This window comes from Gobius niger (genome assembly GCF_951799975.1).
Source record: "Gobius niger genome assembly, chromosome: 23".
NCBI lineage: Eukaryota > Metazoa > Chordata > Actinopteri > Gobiiformes > Gobiidae > Gobius > Gobius niger.
Window position 1 is genome coordinate 7,169,703 of NC_136874.1, and position 16,529 is coordinate 7,186,231.

A 16,529-nucleotide genomic window follows, 5' to 3' on the forward strand; every position below is an offset into this window, starting at 1 on the left:
CAGAAACAATGTCTTTTTGTAGCATTGTTCATATTTTTGACGATATAATATCAGCCATGTGTTTGACCATAATTTCGACCTTATTACAGACTCTATTACTCTGCTGTAAAGTGCTGCCAATGAACAAGACAAGACGAGGACATTCTTTTTCTGAACATATCTTTCTTTGCTAAGGGAGAGTCCGCACACCCTGGAGGCGACAGAAGACGGGGCAATGAATTCAAAAACAAACAGAAGCTCCCGCACACTGTCTCACTCTTGTTTTCTGTGAAAAGGCTGAGGCCTCATTGCTCTTCAGTCACAAACTGAGATGTGAAGAAGGAAGTCATGTAGTTTCTGCTTTAGACAGAACTTCAGACTGCTGTAAAATGTAAAACTAAACTTACTAACTTACTAAACTTACTTAATGTAAATACAATAAACATGAAACAGACATTCTAATTAAAATCTAAAAAATAATCACAAGATCTGTGCAAATTAACGTTGAAAAAGTATCCATATATATTTTCTGCTGTAGAGTCATGTGTGTTCCAGTTCCTCTGAGTCGTGGTGGGTCGTGGTGGACCAGGACAGATGTGGACAGGACTGTTGTAGATCTGCTTTTACTTTAGAGAAAATAGTTACTATAGTAACTGTTGAAGAAATGAACCTCATGAGCTTCTTCTGTAACATCTGTCCACATCAGTCCTGCTGTAACTCTGAAGCCAATCAGATCACAGAGACTCAGAGTGGGTTGGGCTCAAATGTGACCAAAATCCAAGATCTGAGACGAAAATAGTAAACCCACAGCTTAAAGGGTTAAGACATTTATTGCTGCAACGTGTGAGCTTCACAATCACACATAATAAACCTGATTGGTTGTTGTTTGTTGGGGGCGGTGCCTGAGGTTATAAAGTACATGACAGCCTGACCAAAATGTAAATATATAAATGCTCACATTTATATAGCTCCTTTCTACCTGCTTTAGGCACTCAAAGCACTTTACATCAAGGAACCAGTCACCCATTCACACACCAGTGTACGCAGACACTGGAGGCAAGATGAGATTTGATCCGCCAATCCTCCGATCACAAGACGACCCACTCTACTCAACACTGCAGCGATAAATGTCATATAGAGTGAGACGAAGTGCAGGAGCCTGTCTTTGTTTCAACATATCTTTCCTGAACTTGTTCCTAATTGAAACTTCTCAGCCTAGATGTGTGTTTTTTCATGTATAGATAAAGCATATGATAGTATATAGTATATTGTTTAGTGTAGATATCTTCCTCTTTGCAGCCACATGCCACGTGTGTCTATTCATTCGAGTTAATTTGCTTTCTTTTGGCCAGATGCCCTTCCCATTTCAAACCTCTTCCTTAATTCAAGCTTGAAAAATACCAACGCTGGAGTTTTTGGCTTTTTGCCGCAATCAAGCTTGGAAACGCATGGCTTTGTTGTATTCATTCGTTATTTGGGGGTTAATGGACATCTCAAGCCTAGTTTTATTCTTTTTTTTTTAATGAAAGATTTTGAACCTTTTCACAAGCGTGTGTGCTGTATCTTCTATCTCCATTACCTGTTGAGTTCACTTTCATCAAAGCATCTCAGGCAGTTATGAAAACCATTTGTGCCGCTGCAAAATGGCCCCATTCACTCTCCGAAATAAGAGATTGTGCCAAAACCTCTGATCTCTTTGTGATTTCGAATGAATGCGCTGCTGATTAGGAGCGTAATCAAAACCACACAGGAGAAGAAAAAAATAGTCAGTGTAGGTTTAGTAGATAACTCTAGGGGGCGGTGTAGAGGTCAGCGCACTCAGAAACTTCAGTAGCTCTCGTATTCGGTGGTTTATAAAAGGTGGTGTAGCCTTGAGCAAGTTCAGAGCCTGCAGAATTCCGCCTGGACAGCTGGAGCTCTGGCACAAACTAGAACTAATCAAAGGCCGGGGTTGTGGAAGTTAAAATTGGTTTGCGCCGTTGGATCTGGCAACCCACAGTCTGGAGCTCATTCTTCATTAGACTCTAACACATTATAATCACTGTCTTACACTTCGTCGGTTAGAAAATGATCCAGTAGTTTCACTTCCTGGTTTTCACTCTCTATAAGCTCCTCCCACCCTTCCCTTCGCTCCCCTTTGCTGCGCAGCTGTTTCAAAAGAGAAAAAAGGTAAAGTTATTGATTGTGATTTTACTTGGCGAGGTTAAGGTTAGCAAGAAATCGAGAGGTGAGGAAAGCATTTACAGGATACGTTTGATCTCAGGAGGAGCTTTTGGGCAGAAGATCCAAAGATTACTCATAGATGCGCTATAGCGGCTCGAAACACCACTCCAGATATGTTTATGATAACATTTAGACAAGCTAAAATGCTCTAAAGTGGATTTTCCACCATATCCCTTTTAACAATCATCAAGCTTACAGTGTCCAGTTAAAGCAGCACTAAGTAACTTGTTTATCTTAATAAATCCTTTCCGTAGTCCCCCTGGGGGTAATACAAGTGTCGATGGGATGATTGGGGGTCTTTCACCCCCCCTGGTGTCACTGGCCAGAAAACCACCCTTGCAGCTTTCCTGCAGTGGCAGCAATACAAACTAATAAAATCACAAGCTAACAGGCTAACGTGCAAAGCTAACTGGGGGCTAGCACCACTTAAACAGTATTTACAGCCAAGTTTGAGTGAAAAAAAAAATCTGTCAGTGTAGTATTTACTCTCACAGACAATTAATGCAAAAAAACACAACATGCTACGACACCTGCAGTGGCGCTTATGGCCTATAGGGGCATGAGTTACTTAGTTCTACTTTAAACTCTTCAGCTCTATTCTGCCATTGTCTGGACTATAATATAAAAAACAACAAAAAACTAAAGGAAAAAAAGCCAATGGAAAATGCAACACAAGTTTAGCAGGCTATTAAAGATTATTTTTTGCTTTAGGGACTTCCAGAAAGTTTGTTTTTGTGTTCCCCCGTCTTTTAAAAGGTGTCATGAAAACAAAAGCTTGGCTGCGTTTTCACACCACAGCCGGCTCCCCTCTCATGAGCATCAGTGTACAGTAATGTGTGTGGATGTGTGTGGAGACGGAGGAGGGTGGTACCCACAGCTGGAGAAGACCAGAGGACACGAGTGTTCGTCCATGGGGAAATTATGGAGCTGGAGCTGGCACTCTGCGTTGATGGTCATCCTGTGGACAAAGAGAGGCACAATGAAAGAGGCACTGAGGGAGAATCGGATGGACTGGGAAATACTACAGAAGAAAAGGCAATGGTTTTCAGCGTTAGTTATGAATCGACACACTTGGTAGATCGCATTTTCAAACACTGAAGCTCACAAATAAAGTGGGAAACACTTTTTCTAAGTCGAGACTCGACATCGATGTTTGACGCAGTGGTTGAGATTTACAGTTAATTTTCCCCCTAAATATCTTAGTTTTAAAGCAGAACTAAGTAACTCATGCCACAGCAGGTGTCGTAGCATGTTAAGGTTTTTTACTCATTACTTGTCCGTGAGAGTAAATACTACACTGACAGAAAAGACAAAGGGAGAGAAGCATATTGTACATCCAATTACACAAAGGAAATCTCTTTTTCACTCAAGCATGGCTGTAAATACTGTTTAAGTGGCGTTAGCCTGTTAGCTTCTTTTTCGTGATTCTATTAGTGTGTATTGCGCCTCCAACCCGTAGACCCCCCAATCATCCCATTAACACTTGTTTACCATAATAAATCCTTTCTGTAGTCCCTCTGGGGGTAATACAAGTTACTTAGTACTGCTTTAATGTCGACGCTCACCCTTTATAAGGCTTATTTTCCTCGACTCGCCCGGCATAGATTTTCAGGAAATGACAATAACAGCGCAGTGGACGCTTGTCTTTCCCGTGAGTATTCATTCACAAATATTGACATGTTTGGTATACACGTGTAGCACGGTAGGTGACAGAGGTGAGGCTGTAATCCAAACATGGTCATTTCCTTTCTGGGAGACTGCAGCGTTTTGTCAAAATTTTCTTTTAACTCTTGCAATAACTTCTCCACTTTAGTTGCTCCGACAAACTCCAAACTTTCCAGGCCTGTACTTTTTTTTTTCAGAGATAATTTTTTTGAACCCCTATAAGGCAAAACTTTTTTTTCCAACACGCCTTACGTCTTAGGAATGATTCGAACCACTGAGCCACTGAGCCTCATTATAAGTTCACCCTAAGTGCCTGAATGCAAATGTTCTAGGTGTATTTTCCATATGAAGTCACGAGTGTTTCATCACAAATGTCTCTGCATGCGCTTCATTCAAGTACAGGTCAATCCAGTGTAGTAGTAGTTGTCCTAGTCGTTGTCCTAATTGCTACTAGTACTACTATCACTCCTGCTTTGATGACTTCTATGACTCCATTGTTACTTGCACTCAACTTTAAAAGTACTGGAATTTGTCAGCGCAGATGATTTTATTTTGGGAGCGCATGTCTTCGCCCTCGGAATTGCCAGCTCGTTAATATTCACGACGCGCGCTTCTATATATCATCCCCCAAATTAATTCCGCTGCCGAGATAATGGCTGTAAGTGTGGACTGGAGTTGTAGGCCGCTGTTGTCTTTGTGCGCGGGACAATTTCTCATTAACCGAGTGGCTGCGCGTACAAAAGCGCCGCTTCCATCACGCCGGCGAGAGGACGCCACGCAAGGGGATGACAGCTCCAATATGGCCGACGTAGGGGCGAGAGAAGGACTCGAAACCACGTCGCATAAGTTAATCAAGATAACAACGACTGCCGCAAAAGATTACTACTTTTATGATACTGCATCATTTCAGTATCAGTTACTACTATTAGTAAATGTGTTACTAAGACGACAACCAATACCATTACAGTATTCAGAATAGTACTCTTTCTGTCAAAGCACCATATTAAAGGAACAGGCCACCGTTTTTCCATACTGAGATACAGACGGCATCTCTGGAATCGGCCATATATGGTCATGTTTGAAAACAGTTAAGGGGGAAAATCTAAACTTTCTCTAATTATTCAAAAGCTACTTTAAAGGGGCGAGATGCAAGTATGTCATTTTATGCTCACTACTGCCACCTCAGGTCTTATGCGTAACTGCAGCTTCTATATTAAGCTTGTGCATGACGGCACTTCGCACCCAAATTAACACCTTTTTGAGTGACAGTGCAGGATTTTAGAGGCAGTTTTTCGCTTCTACTGAACAATCTGCTGTGAATAAACATCCATATGGGCCCGATTTAGACTTGACTTTACTTGTATGTGATGAATAAGTTGATATTTTGCCAGAAGATTCTATTTCCCCCTCGGTGAAGCCACGCCCCTTCTATGACGAGATGCAGTCTGTATCTATATGTTCTTACCTTGGCTTAGACGAGTTGATGTGTACCTGTCTGGTCTTTATGTGTGTGCTGAGTCACACAAAAAGACCAAAGATAGAGGGATTTTGTAGATTTTGTGTAGAGGGATTTCAAATGCTACGAGTCGAGACACTGCAGGTGAAAGGGGAAAAATGTACGTTTAGTTACTTAGCATTTAGCCTCTCCTCCTCCTCTATGGGTGAAGTTGGAAGCGACCAAGCTCTTCCACGTTTTCCCTATTTAAGTACGTGAGCAGTTACACGATCCAAGTATAGTTACACAAAATTAAACGTGGATTTTCTAAGCGCAGTAATGTCTTCAGAATTCTTTAGAAGTGAAGGTATTACTGCGCAGATGTCGAAGTGCTCCTAAGGTGTTATTACGCCTTACAATATAGTTCCCCTTTTTATCCACTTAGAAAATTGACATGTTTAATGTTGTGTAACTACTCGCGTAACTGTATTTAAATTGGGTAAACTTGGAAGCGCTAGGTGTCTTATATGAGGAATATGCTGGGAGAGACTAACTGCTAACAACGTCTTTAGTCTTTTTGCGTGCCTGAGCGTACACACAAAGACCAGACAGGTACGCATCAACTCGTCTAAGCTCAGGTAAGAACATATCTCAGGATGGAAAAACGGTGGCCTGTTCCTTTAATACAAAAGTAGAATTTGATTTCCTTTAAGGATGTTTCCGAACAGATTCCATCGCTCAAAATAGAGAAGAAAATTGCTTTTTTTTATTATCTTGTTGCTCACGTTGCCCCAGGGGCTCATTTAAATCATAAAATCTAGTCCCATTAGCTGTTTTATTTGAGTAAGTTCAATAATTGTTTCTAGCAAACCCAGCACCACCTAAAATCAAATAAATACATAGAATTTTAAATATAAAATCATTGTTTCTTATGTAATCTCCATTTTACCCCCATCCACTGATCAAATTGCCCTATTTTTCCTCTTTGATACATATATGTTCTGTATTGTATTACAAAGAAAAAATTGGGGTGGTTAAACTCCACTCTCCCATACTCATGCTCCTACTGATACAAGTGTAGTACTTGTATCACCACCACTGTTTTTGTTTTTACTAGATTTTTTACTAATTTGTGACTCAAGCCTGATTCATGTCCAAGTTTACGACAATCGTTTCTTCTTAGTAACGTCCAGACTCCATGTTGGTCATGTCGGCCATGTTGGTCCGGTGAACCATCATCCCGCTCCGCTGATACACACTCACATCCACGTCTCGCTCCAAACAAAATCAAGCTATTTCTGCGCGCTATTCTGGGAAAGGCTGTTTCATGCTTTTTTTCTTTATTTTTAGACGGCAACACTGAAAAGGACAGAATTTTAAGTTGATTCTCGAGCTTCAACAACGGGACTGTGGCAGCTGCTACAAAAGCCCCGCAGTATTTTCAGTCAGTCGCTTTTATTTTATTTTCTCTTGTGAAACAATGAGGCTCTTGTCTGTCACTCTGTGCATTTCAGTTTCTCACATTTCGAGCTGTGGAGACTTGATTTGAGGACGTTTCTCCTGGAAACTGTGGGCGTTTGGCAGAGGCAATGGCTACTGTCTTATGACATGGAAAACACAATAGAGATCGAATTCTATTTAGATTTTTTGATTAGAAACGATCGACCTAGACTTTCAATAGAGTCTCAAAGCGTGGTTGAGATGGAATTCACATTGACTGTATTGTATAAACGGCAAACAACCATGTTTAAAGTGTTCTTCAGATCAAAATGCTATTACATAGAAAATCGTGGCCATAACCTTTCTGTGCCATGTCTTTTGTAATGCTGCACAATTGGATAGTACAGGGCAAAGTGCTTGTATATTTATAACTTCATTTCAAATGCTACGAGTCGAGACACTGCAGGCGAAAGGGGAAAAATGTACGTTTAGAGAGTTACATTTGAAACTTTTGTCTTTGTGTGGATATAGCCTTAGATGAGTTTTGTAGGTCTTAGCGAAGGTGGGAGACTCGAGACTTTTTATGATTTGACTGCGGAATCCTTCCGTTGAAGCATGTTGAGGAGAATCCTGCTATTACTTTTGAGACTTCTGCAATTTACATTTTTTCCGCAATCGCCCGAAATATCAGCGATTTTTCCCATTGACTTATAATGGGGCTTCCGCAAATTCAAGCTTTTCTGCAACTTGTGGGTTTTGAGAAAAAAAATGGCCTTCTGCAGTTTTCCAGTTTTTCTACGGGAATTTGAAATGTTTGCATTTGTGTGTATGTGGGAATCCAGTCAATGGGGAGACTCCAGGCCTTTCAGCCATTTGTGCAGCTTCTGTCACTTAAGCACTGAGGCCATTTCAACAGTTTGACCAGTTTATGGAATTGAAAGGGTTTATGCAATTAACATAATGTATGCAAATTAACCCATTTATGAAATTTCTGCATTGCCTTCCCGCAATTCTGCTGTCAATAGCAAAAGTTTCTAGTTTTTCCTCTTGCAGCTTGTCAGCCATTTAAGCACTTAGGCGATTTCAACAGTTTATGCATCTTAAACCGTTTATACATTTCTAGTCTGTTCAAGAAATAGGACCCGAATATTCTCTTTCACAAATAAAATTTAATGGAGGAACACAAAGCAAAAACACTAAGAACAGACGGTGTCTTTGGCAGAGGCGGGAGGTGTGTCCGGCACAGTAGGAGGCGGGGCCTGGTGTCTTCAGAAGAGGCAGGAGGTGTGTACGGTGCAGTAGGAGGCGGGGCCCGGTGTCTTCAGCGCAGTAGAAGGCGGGGCCTGGTGTCTTCAGAAGAGGCGGGAGGTGTGTCCGGTGCAGTAGGAGGCGGAGCCCGGTGTCTTCAGCGCAGTAGGAGGCGGGGCCTGGTGTCTTCAGAAGAGGCGAGAGGAGACGGGTCCGGTGTCTTCAGCGCAGTAGGAGGCGGGGCCTGGTGTCTTCAGAAGAGGCGGGAGGTGTGTCCGGTGCAGTAGGAGGCGGGGCCTGGTGTCTTCAGCGCAGTAGGAGGCGGGGCCTGGTGTCTTCAGAAGAGGCGAGAGGAGACGGGGCCTGGTGTCTTCAGCGCAGTAGGAGGCGGGGCCTGGTGTCTTCAGAAGAGGCGAGAGGAGGCGGGGCCTGGTGTCTTCAGCGCAGTAGGAGGCGGGGCCTGGTGTCTTCAGAAGAGGCGAGAGGAGACGGGGCCTGGTGTCTTCAGCGCAGTAGGAGGCGGGGCCTGGTGTCTTCAGAAGAGGCGAGAGGAGACGGGTCCGGTGTCTTCAGCGCAGTAGGAGGCGGGGCCTGGTGTCTTCAGAAGAGGCGGGAGGTGTGTCCGGTGCAGTAGGAGGCGGGGCCTGGTGTCTTCAGCGCAGTAGGAGGCGGGGCCTGGTGTCTTCAGAAGAGGCGAGAGGAGACGGGGCCTGGTGTCTTCAGCGCAGTAGGAGGCGGGGCCTGGTGTCTTCAGAAGAGGCGAGAGGAGGCGGGGCCTGGTGTCTTCAGCGCAGTAGGAGGCGGGGCCTGGTGTCTTCAGAAGAGGCGAGAGGAGGCGGGGCCTGGTGTCTTCAGCGCAGTAGGAGGCGGGGCCTGGTGTCTTCAGAAGAGGCGAGAGGAGACGGGGCCTGGTGTCTTCAGGGCAGTAGGAGGCGGGGCCTGGTGTCTTCAGAAGAGGCGAGAGGAGGCGGGGCCTGGTGTCTTCAGCGCAGTAGGAGACGGGCCCGGTGTCTTCGGAAGAGGCAGAGGAGGCGGGCCCGGTGTCTTCGGAAGAGGCGGGAGGTGTGTCCGGTGCAGTTGGAGGCGGGGCCCGGTGTCTTCAGCGCAGTAGGAGGCGGGGCCTGGTGTCTTTGGAAGAGGCTGGCCCGGTGTCTTCAGAAGAGGCGAGAGGAGACGGGCCCGGTGTCTTCAGAAGAGGCGGGAGGTGTGTCCGGCGCAGTAGGAGGCGGGGCTGGTGTCTTCGGAAGAGGCGGGCCCGGGTTGTCCAGGGCCATGGCCTCAGAGATCTCCGAGTAGGGACAGGAGAGTGCATTCCTGACGGGGGTCTTGGTCTGACGGTGGCCCCAGGACAATGGCCCACCTTGGACGGAGAATATTTTCCGGCCATGGCTTTGGGAAAGCAGTTTGCTGGGTCTGGACAATCTGTCATGTGTTAAGAAACAGGACCCAAATGCAGAACTCCAAGCAAAAGAAGAAAATCAAAGCCTCAAACAGGACCCGAAGACAGACAGTGATCAGACAAACACCCTGAGTGATCTTATTGAATGCCGATTGTAACAAGTGAATTTTTCTGTTGTGTGATCAATAAAGGATTATCTTATACTTTATAGTTATTTGAGTGAAACTGTCGAAAGAACAGGATCCATTACGTAAAAGCGGCGCATCTATGTTTACTTATGGTAATTAGCCACATGCTTTTTCAGCGGAAAAGGGCAGGAGGAAATGTGTTTCTTTGGATGCATTAAAAGTTTTCTACAGTGAGTGAAGATTAAGGACAGGAAAACGTTCGAAACAATGGACTGAAGGCGGTGCGGAATCTACTCTGAGCAGGGGCAGGGGCATTACAGGGGAACCACTGCCAGAAACTAACTAAAATAAAAGTGTTGAGTGGTGAAGGTTTTTGCAAGAGCGTAACCAAAAACCGGCCCCAAAGTTTGGAAGGAAATGACCATATTTGGATTACTACATCAGCGCCGCGCTCAGTCCTATAGAAGCCTTTACCTGAGCGTGTAGAGTATTTTCCCATTGTTCCAAATCCGGAGCAGCTGATTGGGCGTCGTTATCCAATGGGAATCTGCCGTTTTTGAGTTCCTAAAGATGGTGTCGGGCAGCCATATCAGTCCCACCATATTGCTGTGGAGGAAAAAGGCACGTAGTTAGCAAATGGTGCAATTTCCCAAAAGTGAAGAAAAAACAACAACATGGCAACCAGGGGGAAAACTAAGCACATCAATCAATTTGTTCCATTAATTATGGGGCGTCTTCCGGAGCCGAGCCGGAAATATTGTTCTCAAATGGGATATTCGGAGTATGAGGCTGCTGAGAGACAATAGTAGCAACCGCAAAAGGCAGAAAGAAAGGATTTATTTGTTTGACTAAGAAGAACAAGGCGACTGCAGAGTGCTGACGCCAATGAGGGGAAATGGTTGTTAGCGCTCGATGTTCAGAGTCAGGTCTACTGCTTCTTTTGTGACTGAAACAAAAATGTCATTGAGATTTTTCTGGCAACTTCACTGCTTTAAAGTAGCAGTACAAAAACAAATCATACTTGTTCTGATTGATTGGACGATTGGATGTGTGAATCAAAGCAATAAAATGTCATTATTGCCATCAGAGAGGGGGGTATTATGGTGTTTGTGGGTATTGAGCAACAATCTCAAACACATCTTTCACTTTATTGGTTAGAAAATGTCATATTGATCTAAAACAGCTAAAAGTAAATATCCGGTAGTTTCTTTATGGCTGAAAGTCCTTCCTATTGGACAATATCACGCTTATGTTTTTGAATATTGTCTCCACTTTTGGATGCCTTTGAGAAAATAATTGGACAGAAGAGACAAACTTTGAGACAGTTTTTGTCTGATGTGGATTCTCCCAGTAATGAATGAAATATTAGCCAAAAACTAAGACAAAGAAATCTGCTGTTTGCCAGTTACCATAGTTACCATCTTTGAATTTTCAGTTACCTCCACCTCATTTGACTTCAGATCATAACAACGCTGCCCAAGAAGTGACTTCCTTTGTCGATCCAGCACGCCAAAATTAAAGCACCGTCTTATTCATTAGTTCATTAGGCACCAGGCGACGTGAGCACATTACACCTGTGCTCGCCCGTCTGCACTGGCTTCCTGTCTGTCACAGAATCAATTTTAAGATTCTTTTAATTGTTTTCAAATGTTTAAATGGCTTGGCACCTCTGTATCTGTCTGAGCTACTATCTATCCATGCCCCGTCCAGAGCACTTCGCTCAGCTGACCTGCTCCTTCTGGATGTGCCCAAAACGCACATGAAAACCAGAGGAGACAGAGCTTTTTCCGCTGCTGCCCCCCTGACTGTGGAATGCTCTGCCCCTCAACATCCGTTTGGCCCCGACCCTAAGCAGTTTTAAGTCCTCCCTTAAAACCCTCCTCTTTACACAGGCCTTTTAATATGTTACACATTGTTTCTCCATTGTATTTTTGTTTAAATTTGATTTTGACGTAAAGTTTATTATGCCTTGTTTGTATTTGTATTCATGGTTTTTATCATCTGTTTGAGTTGTGCAGCACTTTGGGCAGCTGTGGTTGTTGTAAATGTGCTATAGAAATAAACTTGACCTTGATTAGTTCAACTTTCTTTCTGACTATTATCAAACAAAACACCTAAAATGTGTGTATTTAATAATATTCTTGTAATGTTGCAAGTACCTGCTGAACTAACCAATGAGACGAGCTGTGTGCTTTTATTTTGGCGTGCTGGATCGAAACAGGAAGTCACTTCTTGGGTGGCGGCGTTATGCACAGAGTCAATTTTAAACTCTTTAGAATGTTGTGACACTAAGAACAGTCACTGGAGAAGATTCAGCGATGACTCAAAGATGCGCAACTGGGTCAAAAAACAACTGCAGCTCGGATAATGGAATTAACATTGTAACGAGGTAAAAAGCACTAAAACGTAGATTTTATATAATCCCTCCCTTAATAAATGGCAAAGTTTGTGAAGGGGTTGGCAACATCAGGCCTGTGGGCCAATACCGGCCCTCCATCATATGACCTCGGGCCCTCAGGATGGTTTTGAGGAATTATTACACAAATCAGATTACATGACTGTACCCCCGCCTTAACCGAGCACATTTTCTCCAGTTCGGCTTTACCCAAATCTAAAAGCAAAAGTTTGGCAAAAGAGCGACAAAAAAACGCAACAAAAATGTGACGAAAAACCAACAAAACTGGTGACAAAAAAAAACCCAACTAAATAATAATGCACTGGTTTTATATAGCGCTTTACATTGCACTATTCGTTCACTCCATATTCAGTGGTGATAAGCTACTATTGTAGCCACAGCTGCCCTGGGGTAGACTGATGGAAGCGAGGCGACAAGTCTGGTTGCCAGTCTCCAAGTACCGACCAGGCCCTTCCCTGCTTAGCTCCAAGGTCTGACGGGATCAGGCAGAGCAAAGACGGTAAAAATATGACAAAAAATGCAAGCAAAATCTTGTTGGTTTTAGCTTTCAAATGAGGTGTTACTCTGGCCTATAGGCTGTAAACTCAAGTCGAGAAGCTTTTAGATTTGGGTAAAGCGGAACAGGAGAAAATGTGCTTGGTTAAGGCGGGGGTTAAGAGGTTAAAGTGCTCTAGAAATGTGAAGAATACTGTTAATTCCTTTAAAATGTCTGACCATGACTGACCATTCAGGCCAAACATGATGGACGACACTGGCATTTGTAGATAAATCTGCATCAACATCAACCTGCACAGTCCGCGGTGTGGGAGGACCTTTGAGTGAAATACTGATTTTGCGGCTGCAGAGAACTAACTCATCATCTGTGATCTGCAGTTACCTGTTGAGTGTGAGGAGCCGCATGCTGCTGCTGTTGTAGCGCAGTCTGGTGTCCACCCAGCTCTGGGCAAAGATGATATCGATCTGGTATTCCTGAGGACAGAGAGAGAGAAAGGGAGGGGGGCAAATCAATACTCTGAGCAACAGTTCTTACAAAAAGAGAGATGTGCCAGCTGTGCAGAGTCTAGTGTCTCTAAGTCCAGCGGTTCCTGTCCTTTCTGCACAGTGTGGAATGCGGTAGTTTTCAGGCCAGACACTGCAGGTGGATGTTGTAGTACTTTCCTTGAAAACCCTGAAGCGCAACTCGATAAAACGTCATAAAATAAGCATCGTAAAACCACGGCGTGAAAGTGTAACTTGGTAATGGGGGTCCCCGCGCCCCTCCTTTGGAAACACAGCCTTACATAAAGCCCCAACTCCAATGTTGACTTCAAAAGAAACACACTCAAATGCGCATTGTGTGTTTGATATGGAAATCAAATGACACGCTCTGCACAAATTGTTTACTTCAGCACATTTCCTCACCCCGGATCTCACCCCGCGCCTAATTATGTGAAAGTTTGAGTCGGTGATGCCGCTTCTCTCTCGGGAGACGGATGTTTTATGATCAAATATTAAAGGTATCCCCCAGTATATGGAGTATGTTGCCCTTTCGGAGGTGCAGACACGAGGAAGGATTGTGTTTTGTGGGAGACATGCCAGGACGCGTGTTGTTGCGACCGTGCTGTCAAACGCTTGAAAAATGAGAATGAAACTAGAGGCGGTAACAAGAAAGCAGGAGAGCGCCGAGGGGTAAAGCAGTCTGGACCAGCTCCAAGTCTAGGTAAACGGAGAGGGTCAGGAAGAGCATCGGAGTTAAAGCAAACAAAGTCAGACTATGAAGGAGAGAAAAAGGAAATGACGATTTTTAAACTTGTGCATTTGGACCTTTCATTTTGTCACTTATTTATGTAATATATAAATAAAATGAGGAGGAAACAACATTGTAGCTCAATGCTTCCAATAGGAATAGTATTTTTTACTTTAACTGGACTATATGGAGTTTAAAAATGTTAAAATTATGTATTTCCTCCCCCTACATGTTCCAGCCATGTCCTAATGTGTAGAATGAGCCCAGACCTGTTCATCACAACTGCCTCTAAAATCCTGCACTGTCACTCAAAAAGTTGTTACTTCAGGGCCTAATTGTCGTCATGCACCAGCTTAATATAGAAGCTGCAGTTACACGTATGACCTGAGGTGGCAGTAGTGAGTATAAAATGGCCAACTTGAATCTAGCCCCTTCAAAAACTGAAAATATGTGTCAAATGAGCATGTAAACTATCTGACCTCTTAACCCACTGCATTTCTGCCAGTTTGGCTTTGCCTAAATCTAAAAGCTTCTCGACTGGAGCTGACAGGCCAATGTAACACCTCACTTGAACTCATCTAAAGTTCTCTCTTGTTATGATGATCATGTTGTTGTTTTATTTGTTTTTTCACATGTTTTTTTGGGCTTGATCATAGTTACATTACATTACGAAATGCGGCCAAAACAGGACAAAAATGTGACAAAAAGCAATGAGAAAAAACAAACAAAAAACACGACTAAAACGTTATAAAAGAAACAGAGAAGAAGCTTAGATGAGTTTTGCAGGTCTTAGCTTTCAAATGAGGAGTTACACTGGCATGCTGTAAACTCTCCAGTCGAGAAACTTTTAGATTTGGGTAAAACTGAAGAAAATGTGCTCGATTAAAGCAGTACTAAGTGACTTGTTTACCTTAATAAATCCTCGTAGTCCCTCTGGGGGTAATACAAGTGTTAATGGGATGATTGGGGGATCTAATGCAATCACAAAGCAGAAGCTAATGGGCAAAGCTAACATGCGGGCTAGCTCCACTTAAACATTATTTACAGCCAGGTTTGAGTGAAGAAAATTATCTCCATTGTGTAACTGGATGTACAATATCCCTCTCGCCCTTTGTCTTTTCTGTCAGCGTAGTATTTACTCTCACGGACAATTAATGAGTAAAAAAACGTAACATGCTACGACACCTGCAGTGGCGCTTTAAAGTGGGGGTTAGTGGGTTAAACCAGACGTTCATTTTGAGGGAGTCACCACCTCAAAAGTTTGGTAGAAAAGCTTCAAAAAGCCATTTTCGCACACTAACCCCACCCCACGAGCACGAAGATGACCTCTTCCACATCATAGTCCTCTTGTCCCTTCAGTTTTCTGGTCTTTCTGAGGCCCTTTCTCCTAAATGGCGGATGGCGTTTGACCACTGCAGCCTGGCGCGTCTGCTAATGTCACCTGTCCATCACCCGGGCCCGCACAATAACCCTGACATCTTTAAAGCTGAGGGGTAAAAAGCCCATATTCTGCTTGTTTCAGCCCCGGTTGGAGTGGCGGGACAGATGATGGCTCTTTTGTTTGGTCTGCGCCTGAGAGCCACTTGAACAGCGGCGAGTGGCCCGTAGAGTCTAATGGCACTGAGAGTAATGCGGTCCGGACTCGTACGGAGCTTCAAGCGCATTAGAGAGAGTTATCGTGGCGGAGAGTGGTCATCACAAATAAGAACTAAGCTCGTGGATAATTTTCAATTTGTACACACTGTCTCAGAGTGCGGCGCCGTGGTGGGTTTGAAATAATAGATGATGAATGAGTGGAGTCCAAGTGTGAGCACGAGAATAGCAAGTGGGATAAGGAGCAGGGATGTTTGAACTTATCAAAGCTACTGTACCTAATGATATTGTGGGCTTCACAAGTAACTAAAGCAGTTCAACAACAAGACTGAACTTTACTGGAAAGAGACTGGCACAATCCTCGTCTCTTCTACAACAGCATTTAAAAAAGAACAACAAATTCTACGCGAAGGACTCCGAAGTAGTTTAAACTTTAAAACACCAGCAGCAGAAAGAGTAATATACGTACAATGCCTGACCAAAAACAATTCTTTACAGCATGCATTCGCCGTGGCACTGTTACAATAACCTTCTGCAATGTCAAAAGATCTATTCATTTTTCACTGAGATCTTGTATTGATGATGGGAGAGTGCGACCACTGTGTGCAAAGCCTTTTTCACCACATCCCAAAGATTCTCAAAGGGGTCAAGACTGGACTTGAGGTGGCCCATCCGTGTGTGAAAATGACATCTCATGCTCCCTGAATGAAACCAGGCAGTGCCATCAGGGAAGAAGAACTCCATCGATGGTATAACCTGGTCATTCAGGATGTTCAGGTCGTCTGCTGATCACATAGTGTTTGCTGAACCTCAAACTGCAGCAACCCCAGATTACAATTTCTTTTTCTTAATCCCGGTGGCGGCTTTTTTTCTAGTCAGTCCATCTATGTAAGAAGTTGTGATGAATTGTAGCACTAAAAAAACCCAACACGGCTCAAGCAGATGAAGCTATCAACAGTAATAGGTGCCATGAAACAGTGCAGGGAATGCAATTTGACCACATGAAAATAATTCTTCATAACAACTTCAAACAGTCTATCGATGTGCACTTCCTTACTCTTGTGTGGGGTCAAAAGTTCATCTGTTCTCTCCTCTGTCAATGTATTAAGCATCACTGCTTATCGACTGAACTGATTAACTATATTTCACTCCAGTGTTTGCTTTTGGGTGCTTTACCCACAGTGAATCAGACCCGCTGACAGCTCTCTTACACCTTTGATTTATTAATAGTTTTTTTGTTGTTTTCCCACAGCTGCTGAGTCTAAGGACCGCCAAGA

At 43.7% G+C, this 16,529-nt stretch overlaps 1 protein-coding gene across 1 annotated transcript in view; it reads right to left on the reverse strand.

The window, feature by feature from the left end:
- LOC306982066 (gamma-aminobutyric acid receptor subunit gamma-3-like) overlaps positions 1–16,529 on the reverse strand; it is a 138,438-nt gene that overhangs the window by 41,200 nt on the left and 80,709 nt on the right. The window contains exons 4-6 of the mRNA XM_079581846.1: positions 12,811–12,902; positions 9,992–10,123; positions 3,078–3,160 (exon numbers count right to left, since the gene is read on the reverse strand). Of these exons, the coding sequence (XP_079437972.1) occupies positions 3,078–3,160; positions 9,992–10,123; positions 12,811–12,902 (307 nt within the window). The remainder of the gene's footprint in view (positions 1–3,077; positions 3,161–9,991; positions 10,124–12,810; positions 12,903–16,529) is intronic.